Source organism: Nilaparvata lugens, chromosome 7, assembly GCF_014356525.2.
Source record: "Nilaparvata lugens isolate BPH chromosome 7, ASM1435652v1, whole genome shotgun sequence".
Classification (NCBI taxonomy): domain Eukaryota; kingdom Metazoa; phylum Arthropoda; class Insecta; order Hemiptera; family Delphacidae; genus Nilaparvata; species Nilaparvata lugens.
The window spans coordinates 34,714,800-34,731,251 of NC_052510.1; the positions used below are offsets into that span (position 1 = coordinate 34,714,800).

The 16,452-nt window shown below is 33.4% G+C and overlaps 2 protein-coding genes across 2 annotated transcripts; one reads left to right on the forward strand and one right to left on the reverse strand.

Moving 5' to 3' along the window:
• Nucleotides 1–2,039: 2,039 nt before the first annotated feature.
• Nucleotides 2,040–13,354, reverse strand: LOC120352194. The gene is made up of 4 exons (XM_039431915.1): nt 13,257–13,354; nt 11,215–11,345; nt 2,700–2,801; nt 2,040–2,247 (listed from the first exon to the last, which is right to left on the reverse strand). Exons 1-4 carry the CDS (start codon nt 13,352–13,354, stop codon nt 2,183–2,185), a joined length of 396 nt encoding a protein of 131 aa, XP_039287849.1. The 3' UTR covers nt 2,040–2,182.
• LOC120352381 lies at nt 4,751–6,802 on the forward strand. The gene is made up of 2 exons (XM_039432617.1): nt 4,751–4,845; nt 6,471–6,802. Exons 1-2 carry the CDS (start codon nt 4,787–4,789, stop codon nt 6,775–6,777), a joined length of 366 nt encoding a protein of 121 aa, XP_039288551.1. The 5' UTR covers nt 4,751–4,786; the 3' UTR covers nt 6,778–6,802.
• Nucleotides 13,355–16,452: the final 3,098 nt, after the last annotated feature.

Genomic DNA, 16,452 nt, shown 5'->3' on the forward strand with positions numbered 1-16,452 from the left:
CTATGTATTCTTTCTCCCTTACCAATTGAGTTGAAGATAGTAATTCTATATGATTTATATATATATATATATATTATATATATATATATATATATATATATATATTGTATGACACTATACTCCATATTGACACACATATATAACTGTATACTGTATTATATAGCCATTGACACAGCAGACAGAACAACATGACAAGCAATACTCCAAATCCAAACAAAACCTAACTCGCACTCTCTCTGACAATCGCTTTCTCTCTCTTCCAACCCCTAAGTTTGGAGAAGCTATACAGCTGTGAGAGAGAACCGCGTTTGGCGAATGATAGTTTCATGCTTTCTCCCCTATCCCTGTCACACTCTTTCTCACTTCAGCCCATTGTAATATTTTCTGTTGTAGAACGGTGTGCAGAAAGTCTCTTCAGGTTTGGAAGAGGCGCCTATTGCATGAATGAACTAGTAATATTAGTCTTATTAACTAGTGTGGAATTTATTTATACAGTACTAAAATGTCAAATAAATATTAGTCAGGTGATCGAGTCATTATTGCTATTTTCATATTGTAGGCTATATTTGTTTTTTTAGCTCTGAAATACTAGCTTGAAAAAATATTTATCTTACTAAAAGTATCAAATATTAACTATGAAAAATTATTCTCGTTCTTGTTTAGCATCTACAAACGCCTTCAACACAACCTAGCTGAATCATTCAACTTCTAATAAAATTGATGTTATTGTGAATCTTCTCTTGCAAGACAATACTAGTTCGAAATCATATTTCTCAATGAGTAATATTGTGGGTTGATCCAACAAAGCTTTATATAACAGTTTAAAAAAACAATAGAATATAGAAAAAAGTGGACCAGTGACCAAAATACATTCTACTTGTTAGGAAGTATAGAGAACACCATATTCGTATAAATGAAATTAGTTGTAAGTTGAGATGATGACATACCTTGTTAGTAAAGTATCACAGACATTACTCTCCACGTAAGAAACTCCACTATTTCGCATTGAGAAAGTCTCTTCAGGTTTGGAAGAGGCGCCTATTGCATGAATGAACTAGTAATATTAGTCTTATTAACTAGTCTGGAATTTATTTATACAGTACTAAAATTTCAAATAAATATTAGTCAGGTGATCGAGTCATTATTGCCATTTTCATTATTGCATTATGGCTATATTTGTTTTTTTTAGCTTTGAAATACTAGCTTGAAAAAATATTTATCTTACTAAAAGTATCAAATATCAACTATGAAAAATTATTCTCGTTCTTGTTTAGCATCTACAAACTCCTTCAACACAACCTAGCTGAATCATTCAACTTCTAATAAAATTGATGTTATTGTGAATCTTCTCTTGCAAGACAATACTAGTCCAAAATCATATTTCTCAATGAGTAATATTGTGGGTTGATCCAACAAAGCTTTATATAACAGTTTAAAAAAACAATAGAATATAGAAAAAAGTGGACCAGTGACCAAAATACATTCTACTTGTTAGGAAGTATAGAGAACACCATATTCGTATATATGAAATTAGTTGTAAGTTGAGATGATGACATACCTTGTTAGTAAAGTATCACAGACGTTACTCTCCACGTAAGAAACTCCACTATTTCGCATTGAGGTGGTATCAATCTCATGGTTCAAAACTGGTTGTAGACCAATTGAGGGGAATGGTGGCACAATTGTAGCAAAATCAGAGGTGCCATCAAGGACGCTTTTTTTTAGATTTGACTATAAGGTGGAAGAAGATGTTGATGGCCCTGATTTTTCTTCTCCTTTACAAAAAAAGAAAAGTTTATAGGTCTGATGTATTAATTCTCATTGAATTAAATTTTAAATGAATATAGTTTGGGAAATAATTGAATCATAGTTAAAGAAATGCCTGGAAACGTTATGTTTGTATAGAAAATAATATTATATAACTTTGAATGTGAATGTCTATTCCAAGTATCATTATTCAAATATGTGTTTTTTATATTATAATGTATGTGTTGGCTTATTTGTTTTTTCAATTGTTATTTTTATATATCAAAAAATAACCGGTGGTTTGGTAGATACAAGGATATGGACCATAAAAAACTTCACTTCTTTTTATAGAGGGAAATAATAATTTACTATACTCGCTGATAATTATATTCTGTAAACTATTAAGTTACTTACTTTTGCTGTAATCTCAATTTCATCAAATGCACTGGTACTTTTCTGTTGTGTGGTCTTCTCTTCTTTCCTTTAGGAGTTGACGTTGCACTGCAATTAAATTTAGAAAAAAATTATTCTAGAAACTTGTGATTATGGGATATGAAAAGAAAGTGTGTGAAGCAAATGGAATTGTAAATTCATATTTCCAACACTGAGAATGGGCTACTGTGATACTAAATATTGTCTTCGTGAGGGTATAATTGTATTTATGGTGGAGGGTGAATTCCTATAAGGAATATAGAGAAGGATCAGACAACCATGAGACATACAATTTTAATTGAATACATTTGACTATTATTAGCATCTAATTACTTTATTAGAAGTGATGAGCATTGGGATCGGGAACATTTCCAATCACAATTTTCTCTATTTAATTCACTTCATGTATAAGTGATGCTTATAAATTCTTCAAAGTTGAATATCATTGTAAATTCTTAACCTGTCGTAACATAATGCAAGTGAGATTGTGGAAATTCGAATCTTGAAATTACAAAGTTTACCTGGGTTGAAAGTTCTCAGTGGATACAGAAATGGCATCTGCTGAAACACTGTCAGCCTGGGAAGCTGAAGGCGCTTCGAGCGATAAGGTTTGTTCTTCAATCCTGAAACGTTCAAAAATCACTTTGCAAACCTTTTTTCATATATAGTCTACATAATTTGCAATTTCTCTACACTCTTCTCACTGGTACTTCATTTCCACAGGAATCACAATGATCAGGAGAGAGAAAAAGAGCTTACATTGAGCTATTTTTCTCCTAAATTTAGATAAGATTACAGAATTAAAAATAGGTTTAGTCTATAAATTCAATTTAGGTCACATCATTAACAGTAGGCCTATGTTCTGGACAAAAATATTGTACAAAACCGATTCTTGAAATATCTAGTTGCATTTGTATCACCTCACTATAAACATTACTTTTAAATAATAGTGTACTGTGAGTTTTGTAAGATCAATTCAAATTTGCCATGCTTTTCTATCACCCGGTTGCTCTCTGTACCTATCCACTCAGACATATATCTTGAATAATTATGCGAATAGCATTGTCAATAACGTTGACGTTTGTTCATATTAACAAACATAAAAACATACATAACAAAATACCTCTCTTGAGATAATACGAACTGAGAATATAATTATATTTACATAATAACAATATTAATTATTCAAAGCATGATTTGCTTCATATTATAGTAGGCCTAAAGTACGTGACATTTTAATTTATCTAATTATATGAAATGAAATCAACTAACCTTCTACATGTGTTAGCATGAAATTCTGGTGGTAGCCGCCTTTTCATTCTACTGGCTGAAAGAACCAACTTCTTCTTTCCCTTCACCGTATGTCTTGAATCCATTTTACCGGCCAAAAATGCCAGAGAAACATATATAATACGGGAATCTAAATTATATGTGAAGTGCGTCTGGAAATACTATGTCCTAGGACTAGCCAAGATCACTGTCAATATGACAAGTGAAAAAGCTGAAGAACTAAGAAAAGTTGTGACCAGCCTGAGCACTAAGAATGAAGGCTGACTTGTGGGTGGGGTGGTGGGTGAGTGACTTGTGTGTTGGGGTGGAAGGTGCCTGAGTGACGTTTGGATGGGGTGGAGGGTAGGAGCCCATAAAAAATCATAGAGATGAAACTTGTAAATATGATTCCGATGGAACCACTGGTTCGATTTTCAAGCTGAAAAATGATAAAAATTTTTTATCATCAAATCTTCAAAATGACTACCTGTTTTTCTTGAAAAAAAGGATCCCTTTGAAATTAAGAAATTTATTTTTGTTTAAATAAAGAATAAAAATAAATCGACATGGTAGCGGCATGGATATAGATATTACAAGAATAAATCAGTTTTCAAAACAAGTTTTACTCTAATAGTGAGTGAGTAATAGCATAAGGTATTTCACATGATTTTAAAGCGGCTATGTGGTGGCAATTTTTGAAATAGGGCCTGCGGTGTTTTGCCTTAAATACTGGGTTTCTCAGTTTAAGGTGAAACACCACAGGCCCTAGTTGAAAAATTGCCACCACTTGACGCTTTAAAATCATGCGAAATACCTTATGCTATTACTCACTCACTATTAGAGTAAAACTTGTTTTGAAAACTGATTTATTCTTGTAATATCTATATCCATGCCGCTAAAATGTCGATTTATTTTTATTTTTTATTTAAACAAAAATATTTTTTTTAATTTCAAAGGGATCCATTTTTTCAAGAATAACAGGTAGTCATTTTGAAGATTTGATGATAAAAAATTTTTATCATTTTTCAGCTTGAAAATCGAACCAGTGGTTCCATCGGAATCATATTCACAAGTTTTATCACTATGATTTTTTATGCGCTCCAACCCACCACCCCATCCAAACATCACTCAGGCACCTTCTACCCCAACACACAAGTCACTCACCCACCACCCCACCCTTAAGTCAGCCTTCATTCTTAGTGCTCAGGCTGGTCACAACTTTTCTTAGTTCTTCAGCTTGTTCACTTGTCATATTGACAGTGATCATGGCTAGTCCTAGGACATAGTATTTCCAATTGGTCTACAACCAGTTTTGAACCATGAGATTGATACCACCTCAATGCGAAATAGTGGAGTTTCTTACGTGGAGAGTAACGTCTGTGATACTTTACTAACAAGGTATGTCATCATCTCAACTTACAACTAATTTCATTTATACGAATATGGTGTTCTCTATACTTCCTAACAAGTAGAATGTATTTTGGTCACTGGTCCACTTTTTTCTATATTCTATTGTTTTTTTAAACTGTTATATAAAGCTTTGTTGGATCAACCCACAATATTACTCATTGAGAAATATGATTTTGAACTAGTATTGTCTTGCAAGAGAAGATTCACAATAACATCAATTTTATTAGAAGTTGAATGATTCAGCTAGGTTGTGTTGAAGGCGTTTGTAGATGCTAAACAAGAACGAGAATAATTTTTCATAGTTAATATTTGATACTTTTAGTAAGATAAATATTTTTTCAAGCTAGTATTTCAAAGCTAAAAAAACAAATATAGCCTACAATATGAAAATAGCAATAATGACTCGATCACCTGACTAATATTTATTTGACATTTTAGTACTGTATAAATAAATTCCACACTAGTTAATAAGACTAATATTACTAGTTCATTCATGCAATAGGTGCCTCTTCCAAACCTGAAGAGACTTTCTGCACACCGTTCTACAACAGAAAATATTACAATGGGCTGAAGTGAGAAAGAGTGTGACAGGGATAGGGGAGAAAGCATGAAACTATCATTCACCAAACGCGTTTCTCTCTCACAGCTGTATAGCTTCTCCAAACTTAGGGGTTGGAAGAGAGAGAAAGCGATTGTCAAAGAGTGTGCGAGTTAGGTTTTGTTTGGATTTGGAGTATTGCTTGTCATGTTGTTCTGTCTGCTGTGTCAATGGCTATATAATACAGTATACAGTTATATATGTGTGTCAATATGGAGTATAGTGTTATACATATATATATATATATATAAGAGTGTGCGAGTTAGAATTTGTTTGGATTTGGAGTATTGCTTGTCATGTTGTTCTGTCTGCTGTGTCAATGGCTATATAATACAGTATACAGTTTATATGTGTGTCAATATGGAGTATAGTGTTATACAATATATATATATATATATAAGAGTGTGCGAGTTAGAATTTGTTTGGATTTGGAGTATTGCTTGTCATGTTGTTCTGTCTGCTGTGTCAATGGCTATATAATACAGTATACAGTTATATATGTGTGTCAATATGGAGTATAGTGTTATACAATATATATATATATATATATATATAATATATATATATATATATATAATCATATAGAATTACTATCTATAGAGAAAGAATACATAGATACAAGATATTCACAGGCATACGATTATCATTTCTGAGAAAGATTATCGACATTCTGTGATATATAAACCTACTCTTCATCGCTATAAACTTCAGAGAGAGAAGTTCATTCCAATACTAAAACTAAGTATAATTCCAAGTTGACATTTTTTGTAAAAAGATATTGGTCTAATTACTATAGATCTAGAATTTGTCAAAGAGTCTCTATGCTCTCCTAGTTCTCTTTACGCACACAAAAGCAGACATAGGCGGAGAAACATTATTATGTCTGCTTACTTTGGCATGCCGAAGTTGATATTCTCCCCGTCTGTCTGCTGCTACGTGCGTGCACCAATAAAATAAAAAATCTCAATCATTTTTCAACATGTTTCGATAATCAATCACCCCCATTTAATTACAGATATGATGAGTATCCAGATCTAATAGTTGAGCCGGATGGAAGACCACCCAAAGACGATTTTAATATTATTTCTGGCCGATTTATTGTGGACGGCAAACATCTTGTGCAAGAATTTAGATCTTTGGACTACCATAGATACGAGTGTGAAAAAAGTGATAATGGTTATATGACACTGGTGTCTTCAACTTCAAAATCATCAGAATGGACAATGAAGTTCGTTGTATGGACAGCTCCACGAACCAGCTGCCATAAATGCGTTTCAAGAAATGGAAGAAATTCAAGTTCAGCCTTGCGGTTTGTTTGTTGACAAAGAACATGACTTCTTGGCGGCTTCACCTAACGGACTGGTCGGAGGTGATAATCTGATTGAGGTGAAATGTCCGAAGTCTGCTGAATTCCCACTATCAGCGAAGCCGTGATCAAAGTGAAATCATTCTGCTTGGAAAAACTACGTTGTGGAAACGTCCGTCTCAAGAAAAACCACAATTATTATTACCAGGTAAATTCATAGGTAATTTTTGATATATCTAACCCACAATAACGGAAACTTTCAAAACCGTCATGAAATAAACGTGAGATGAGAAAAATAATTCTATTTATGACAGAAAAAACTCAAAAACTTGCCACTTAGGGATCAATATCGGGGCACCGAGCTTTGCTCTGGAGTACAAAAGCATATAAGCATAAACGCATAGTTTATCATATTCATAAGTGATAAGTGAGTGTTATTTTGTTATTCAATTTGTTTTGTAAATAATCTAAGTTAGAACGTTTATGTTTTCAAATATTTGAACTGAAAATTTGACCTGAATTCAAGTGTATGGATCATAACCTACTTTTTGGAATATTTATAGTGTATAAATCAAAATTCGGGGAAGAAACCGTTTTGGGCTATGCCTGTTAGTCCTTCCCCAATCATTTTGAAGAATTGAGTTCTGTTTATCAATAAATAAATAAATAGCAAGCGAAGCTCGGTGCCCCGATATTTTGTTAATCAATATTGCAAGCTAATACTTCTCATGGGATAAACTGATTGATTGCAATAGTTCAACAGCTGAACATAATTCTGTCTCACTCCTACACAGGCACTCCCATCTTCAGTTATTGACAGAGGGCTAAATTATCAGCTGTTTTACCAAGGATGAATAACTATTATCCTAGTTTGTCTACGTTTAATCATAGAGAAATAATAGCGTAAATTATGCTATTGTTTCTCTCTGGTTTAATTCATTGAATTGACATTTGAAAGTGACAGTATTTTTCGAAAAATGTTGAGCAAGCCTAAATAACAAGATACAATAAGGTACTGGCTGATTAATTAAAATAATTAGTAGCCCCTCATGATACCATAGGATGATAAATAGTTTCATACGTGCACGTTTACCTAACAATGTGTGGAATTTTCTAAGTTGGGCTGTTTCTTGATTTTTCAGGTGCAAGGGCAACTAAATGTAGTTGAGAAAAAATCTGTTATTTTGTAGTATGGACAAAAACAGTTTTACAGCTCGGGAGGTTCACTACAGTCATGTGAAGGAAAGAAAGACATTAGAGGTGTAGGTGGTGATAGACAAAGGATGAGCGCGTGTGAAATGGGTACCGTAGGTGGTGACAACTATTGAGGGTTGAATTTGTAATGACAATGGAAACTGAAAGAAGTTAGGACGAAGGACAATGCTATAGTAGGACAATGTTGACAGAAGAGGGCTCACCTTCATTGTTTTGATGTTTCAAAACTACACTCAAGTTCACACTACAGCTATTGTTTTATTTTTGTCATTGCACAATAATCGTAAAATTGTTTATTGAACCATTACACAAAGAAATATATTTTGTGAATTGCAAACTTTGTCAATCACTCCCACAACAATAACCATGATAATGGTCACTGACTATAGATCCAAAGAAAGAAAGTTCTGAGACTAGTTAGAAAGGAAATGAGAAAGAGAGTGAGAGAATATGAGAGAGAACGAGTAAAAAGGCTCACAATCAATGCATTAGGCAGTGAACTGACCGTGTGCTACTGTTCTGACTCTTCCTATTTATATAATAATAGAGACCTGGGAATATGGATTAACAGCTAATTAGAATGCCCTATTTGTAATATGAAAGAGAAGGAATTTGTGGAGCATTTTCTGTTGAGGTGCCCGATGTATGGTGGAATAAGAAGACACTATTTTTAGAAAAATTCACTACAAATGTAGTTACTGACGATGACAAACTCATGGTTTTACTTCAAACTTTATGGAGCAGAAAATCAACCGTTTTTATGTGTATACAATGAAATCAATCGAAATCAGATCTATGATAATAATCACTTGAATAATGTCCGATAATTATAGTCAGGAAACAGAGGATATCATTGAAAATATTAAAAGTATTCGATGCTCATTTTAGACGGTTAAGTGGGGAATGCATTGAGCTGAATAAAGTAAGTCTGATGGGGATAGATTGAGCTCTAAAAATTAGATAGTTGGAAAAGATTATTGTATGTGTGATGGATTATTATATGAAAATGTATTATTTGTCTAGAATTTATTATTGTTGAAGTTAATACTGTTATTACTCGTTTTGTTAATACAATAGGAATAGGTAGATATTTAAAACTAGAATGTTATTATTGTTGATTACTATAAATGGTATTTTATTAGTATGTAAGAAATGTAGTATTGGATAAATTTTATGTAAAATTCATTATTTTCGTAGTTGAACTGTTATTGCACGTTTATAAAATATGTATAGGTAGATATATAATACTGGAATGCTATGATTGATAGATATTATGGAATTGTTATTACATGAAAATGTACAGATTGATATTTTATTTTAAAATTTCAAATTTTTTGATTGTAATAGATATATTCTTCTGTATATTAGGAACATATACTTACTAAAGTACTCCTACTTGTGATATATATTTAAAGCATATATGATTTAAGACATACCAGTAATTTGATATCATGGAATGTAATGACTGTATTCAACTCAACTCGTTTGTATTAGCATATGTGCTTGAAACAAATAAATTTATTTATTTATCATTATTATTTTACTGTTCTGACTGTGTGAACAATACACTGCAATCGAACAATGCATTGGCACTAAAAACGCGCTTCCGGCAGAACTGTTAAACCAATTTGTTTGAAATTAAATTTAAAATTTGCCTTTAAAATGACTACCTGCATTAGTTAAATTTTTACTTATTATAAAAGCTATCAATTGTAAATACTTATTCAGATTGAAAAAAAATGAATTAAGTGAATTGCAAACTTTGTCAATCACTCACTCCCACAACAATAACCACAATATGGTCACTGACTACAGCTCCAAAGAAAGAAAGCTCTGGAACTAGTCAGATAGAAAGAGAGAGAATGAGTGAGAAGGCGCTCAATCAGTGCGTTAGGCTTAGGCAGTGAACTGACCTGTCCTGATTACTGTTCTGACCGCGTGAACAATACAATCCAATTGAACAATGCATTGGAATTAAAAACGCGCTTCCGACAGAACCATTCAACCGATTTGTTTGAAATTAATTTTAAAATGCTTGAAAAAAATTTGCCTTTAAAATGACTACCTTCATTACCTAATTTTTTTCTTAATATAAAAATTATCAATTGTAAAAACTTATTCAAATTGGAAAAACAATTAAGCATATGGTAGCGAGTTTCAAACCTTTAAGCTGATTGCAAAACAGTTTTGGTCTTCCATATTGGACTAAAAATAAGTGAGTAATCACATAAAGTAATTTGACCCCAACAGTGCTGCTATCTATAGGGCTAGAATCACAATTTTTTCCATGCTGATTCGCCTTAAATGAATTATATTTGCCTGTAGACTGACGAGTATAAGTGTGTGTGTGAGAAATAGCATATCATTGAGTAGTATGGGGGGGGCTAATATTTTTGTTGTTGCATTATTATACAGTAAGTAATGAAGTTTTTGTTTATAAAATACTCATTCTTAGCATCATATTAATCCAGTCCTTGATAAATAACAATGTTGGTTGTGCACGGGGGATTCTATATGTAATTTTTCTTTTTTTCCACACCTATATATATTTTTTTCTTAATTATTATTTCATATTCCTAATATTCTCTTCTATTTTATTATCTATTCATAATTTTATAATCGTTTATATTCTCTCTCAATTTATTTGCTTTTTCAATATCAACTTACAATCGTAAAATTAATAATAACACCTTATTTTTTATATTTTCCTAGCTGTGGCTAGGCTGCTAGTATCAAATGATGACGTTGACAGTTTAAATTTTTCCAATTGCTCAGAATTGGTGCATTCAGAAGAATTTGTTTCTTTCTTTGACTCTGTGGATTTAAGCTTCAAGATATTATGTACTAATATAAGTTGTAAGGAGTGTTTCTAGAAATTTCGATGAATTGTTGGTGTATATAGATTCTTTGAACACACGGTTGGATTTAATAGTATTGACTGAATGCTGGCTTAAAGATGGGGTGGTGGGATGGCCAATAGATGGATTCGATTTGGTAGCTACTGATAAACAGCGCAATCAAAATGATGGCGTGATTATATACATTGATAGCACAATAAATTATAGCGTTGAACAAACAATATTGGCAGATGTTTATGGTTTAACAGTGGATTTTCAGATACTGAACAAGTCCTTTTCTCTCCTAGCAATTTATAGAACATTCGATAGTCACATTAATTTATTTCTAGAAGAGTTGGAAAATTATTACTATGCTTTTAAATCTAATAAAAACTGCTTACTGGTAGGAGATGTTAATATAAATTTGTTCTCAGATGACCCAATCACGAAGAGGTACTTGGACTGTTTGGTCGGTGCTGGTCTTGTACAGTGTATAAAGAAGCCAACTAGAATTGATGGTGACTCGATTTCTCTTATTGATCACATTTTTGTAAGATAAGCTGATCAGGATCAGATGAAGGCGGCCGTGTTGCATACTGCAAAAACAGATCATTTCAGTATAGCTCTTAAAATTTCATTTCCAGTACAAAAACCGGCTGAATCGGCTAAGACCTATACTATTGTAAATAAAGGCCTATTAGCACAGGCTCTCCAGAATGCAGATTGGGGTTCGGTAGAAAACTGTTTTAAAATAAATAATTATTGTTCTAGTAAATTTCATCAAATTATGAAAAAATCAGTAGATTCCAGTATGAATACTAAGATGATGAGGACAAGAAGAAAAAGATTAAAGCCATGGATAAATTCAGACCTGATTGATGCTATTAGACAAAGAGATAAATTGAGTAGGAAATTCAAGAGGCAACCATATAATAACGCTCTGAAAAATCATTATCTCATGCTTAGAAAAAATCTTACCATAATTTTAAAAGGACTAAACTTGAATATTATAAAAATAAGCTAATGGAATTTAGAGATGATCCTAGGTGGTTCTGGGGAGTGATAGGAGAGTTGGCAGCAAAAAGTATTAATAAGGATTCTTTTGTTATTAGTAAATTTCTACCAGGTATCCAGTCTGTTACAACAGCGATTTACAAGAATGTAGCTGATGAATTCAATGTTTTTTTTTGCATCAGACGGCCAAATTCTGGCTGATGCTATAGATCCTGGAGAGCTTCTTTTAGTTGATAATAGTCAACATTTGAATCGTAATCACTTTGAGTTTCAGGCTGTAACCGAAGCTGAAATTATGCATGCCATAGGTAGTCTCAGAGGTGGGTCAGCTCCAGGGTATGATAATATCTCTGCTAAGTTCCTGAAAGATAATATTGCAACTCTGATCAAGCCACTAACTCATTTAATTAATCTTAGTTTACAGTCTGGTGTGTTTCCTGAGTTCCTGAAGATGGCCAAGGTTTCTCCCCTCTTCAAATCTGGTGACCCTACCAACAAAAACAATTACCGTCCCACTGCTAAGCATTTTTTCAAAAATTCTAGAGAAAATAGTGAAAGAACAGCTCATTTTCTATCTTAATAGGAATAGAATTCTATGTGACTGTCAGTATGGCTTCAGAAAAGATAAAAATATACCTGATGCTCTATTTGACATTTGCAAAGCCATAAATGAAGGAATGAATGAAAATCGACAAATGATGCTTCTATTCCTTGACCTAAAAAAAGCCTTCAATTCGGTTGATAGGAGCAAATTATTGAATAAATTAAACCTTATTGGAATACGAGGTACAGCATTGGCATGGTTCAGAAGTTATCTGTCAAATCACCTTCAGTTTGTTTCCTTGACAGATGTCAGGGGTGAAGATGTGGCAGTTGACTTTGGGGTGACTCAGGGAAGCACTTTGGGCCCAATCCTCTTTTTAATCTATATAAATAATATATCAAAAGTAAATATACATGGGAGGTTATTTTTGTTTGCAGATGATGCATTGATATTTTTGAAAGGGCCAAGCTGGGTTGAAGTTAAGGAAAATGCTCAAAATGACTTTTTTCACATAAAAACATGGCTTGATCAGAATACATTGACAATGAACACCACAAAAACGAAATTTATGCTAATATCATTGAGACCAACGACCAATTACAATTTTATCAAGTTTGAAAGTTCACTGTTGTGGGGATTTTCTCAGTGTTACATATGGGTGTTCTTGTATTGAAATGGTCACTTCCTACAAGTATTTGGGCGTTTTTTCGACCATAGGATGAGGTGGTCTGCTCACATTGAATACATGAAAAAAAGACTTAGAAAAAAAAATATATATATATATATATATATATATAATATATATATATATATATATATATATATATATATGCATTTAGAATGATGAGCGATGTACTGGATAAGAGAGAGATTAGAATGGCATACTTTGCATATGTCCAGTCCCTTTTGGAGTTTGGTATAGTTGCATGGGGTGGTGCTTGCAAGACAGTACTCCAGCCACTCTTTATTGTCCAGAAAGCCATTTTGAAAGTAGCTCTGAAAAAAAATCCTTGTTTCTGAACTAACATTCTCTTTGAGGAGAGTGAGTTCCTGACTGTAAGACAGCTCTTCATTGAAAACATTTTAATACATTTATTCTCCAACATGAATATTCTTGGGCCCATTACACAAATACATCAAACGCGGTATGCTGTTAACACTGGTATTACAGCTATACCCCTCCAGAGATCCCTTACACAAACAAATTCCTTCTATATTTCACATGTTCTGTACCGTAACTTGGCTCGTCACTTCCCTACCACATAGTATTTCAGGATGTCTCAAAATCCTTTTTTAAATTGAAAGTAGGTATAATAAGGGGATTCTGGAACCACCAGCAATGAGCAGCCTAATTTAACCTAACCTAACCTAACCTAACCTAACCCAACCTAACCTAACCTAACCTAACCCAACCTAACCTCCTCCTCCTCCTCCTCCTCCTCCTCCTCCTCCTCCTCCTCCTCCTCCTCCTCCTGCTCCTCTTCCTGTACCGAAGGAGGAGGAGGAGGAGGAGGAGGTACTAGAGGAGGTGCAGGAGGAGGAGGAGGAGTAGGAGAAGGAGGTTAGGTTGGGTTAGGTTAGGTTAGGTAAGGTTGGGTTGAGTTGGGTTAGGTTGGGTTAGGTAGTAGGTATAATAAGGGGATTCTGGAACCACCAGCAATGAGCAGCCTAATTTAACCTAACCTAACCTAACCTAACCTAACCCAACCTAACCTAACCTAACCCAACCTAACCTAACCTAACCCAACCTAACCTCCTCCTCCTCCTCCTCCTCCTCCTCCTCCTCCTGCACCTCCTCCTGTATCAAAGGAGGAGGAGGAGGAGGTACAGGAGGAGGTGCAGGAGGGAGAGGAGGAGGAGGAGGAGGAGGTTTGGTTGGGTTAGGTTGGGTTAGGTTAGGTTGGGCTAGGTTAGGTTAGGTTAGGTTAAGTTAAATTATGCTGCTCATTGCTGGTGGTTCCAGAATCCCCTTATTATACCCACTAACATATTAGAACCAGCAGAGTGAAAGAATCACTCCAATAATATGCTCTCCGAACAATTGAGACTTGATTTCTAAATCTGTGGCAGAGATTTATTAATGTGACATGCAAGAATCTATAAAGGAATAATCCATACGTTAGCTACGTGCAGGAATACATACATTCATTCATTCATTTGTGGATAAAATTACAAATCATATAAATATGTTTGGGAAAGAATAACAGGCATGGCCCAAAACTATTTGAATCCCAAATTCAGATACTGAATAACTTGTTACCATTTCAAAACACTCTGAACGGCAATACCATAATGGATGAATCAATCAAAAGTTAGTGAAATATCATTATAATAATACTGCTTGAATAATATGAATGAATATTAAAATTTTCATTTCATTTTGATTTGACAAAGATCTATTATTATATTGGATATAATTTCTCAAAAGTTCACGACAAAGTGAAGATTCACTAAAGATTAACATTTTCATACTAAGCATAATCATTATGATAATGAATGAATGATGAATTCCATTTCCACCATGAAGAACTAAGAAATTTCACAAATATTTCTTGGAAATTAACTGACCACTATATCAAGTAAGCATGGCCAGTGTGCAATTAATAATATAATTTTGCCTGCAGAGCATCACAATAAATTAATTTGAGATAAAAACAAATTAATTATACCGAAAATACATACATAAGATAGCGTTCCTGAAGTACATAGTTTGAATGCATAGACTAGTAGGAGCGATGTGATAGACAGGCCATTACGCACATTAATCATGGGAGATGACAGAGCCGCATTGTAACAGTGCTGCTTATCCCCCTCCCACCGCCGCATCTATGATCGTAACCCCCAAACTATATATATCATCGGATTCAGGAAGAAACGGCCTACAACATTTATTGGTAGCCTTTTCTTCTAAGTCGGCTAATTACTTAGATATTCGAGAAATAACAAAAAATCCATAATAAAAAAATACATTTTTGGAGATATTTTTTTTTTTGAAAAACTATGCAGTTTATTGCAAAAATGTAGAGGACCACATTGAAAGCCAGTTATGTGTACATAATATTGAGAGAAAATTCAAAGCTGTACTATGAATAGTAACTGCAGGACAGGCAATTTTATAAGCGCACGTTTTTTACAACTTACCCTCCTCCCCCCCAAGCTGTCAACCACCCTGGGACATGACGACATCAAGTTTCATATACACTAAAGACCCTCTAACAATAATCCGGAGTCAAATTCTCTACCTCTCTCATGTATGCTCAATGTAAGCCAGCGCCTGGACTAAAGCAGAGAAAGTTCGAGAGACAATACTATGTTATTTTAGTTATTAATTCATGCATTATTGCACGCAATCAATGGTTCATTTATCTATTTATTCACAATGGAGACAACGGGTTTCCCCAAATATGTCTCCTTAACAATAAAAATTGTACAGATACAAATGAAAAAAGAAGAATAATGATAAAAATAATACGAACTTATAAAAAATAAATAATTCAAACAACAAAAATACCTAATTCAAAAATGAGAAATACAAATATTCCAAATACTTATGAAAAAAGTAAAAATAAAACAAATTAGGAATTAAAAATTCCAAAACTTAAAACAAATAATGAAGAAAAATTTTATCAATAGAATAAATAACATTTATAACTGAACGACATCCCAAACCATATGCACATCCACACTGATACACCAACTATTTATTTGATTAGATCATGCTCACACAAGATTTAATTATCATATTATAACGCTTTCCGGAATTTAGCACGTGAAAACCAGAAGACATCTAGGCACCCAGACAATCTGTTATAAGTTCTTTGCATCCTATTATTTAATAGTGCATGAAAATTGCATTCGATGAGGCATGCTATTTATAATCTACACAGCTGCTGATTTTTTACCAAGTTACATTGAGATATTGATTGCATACATCATGGCATGCAATTTATAATCCACTCAACAGCTGATTTATGATGAATAATAATCCTTTAGTCTGATTTTCACTCTAATATTGGCGTATGAAGGATGCTCCTTTTTCCTTTTATATTATCCTTGGAATGCAAAATTTCCAAAAAACCTT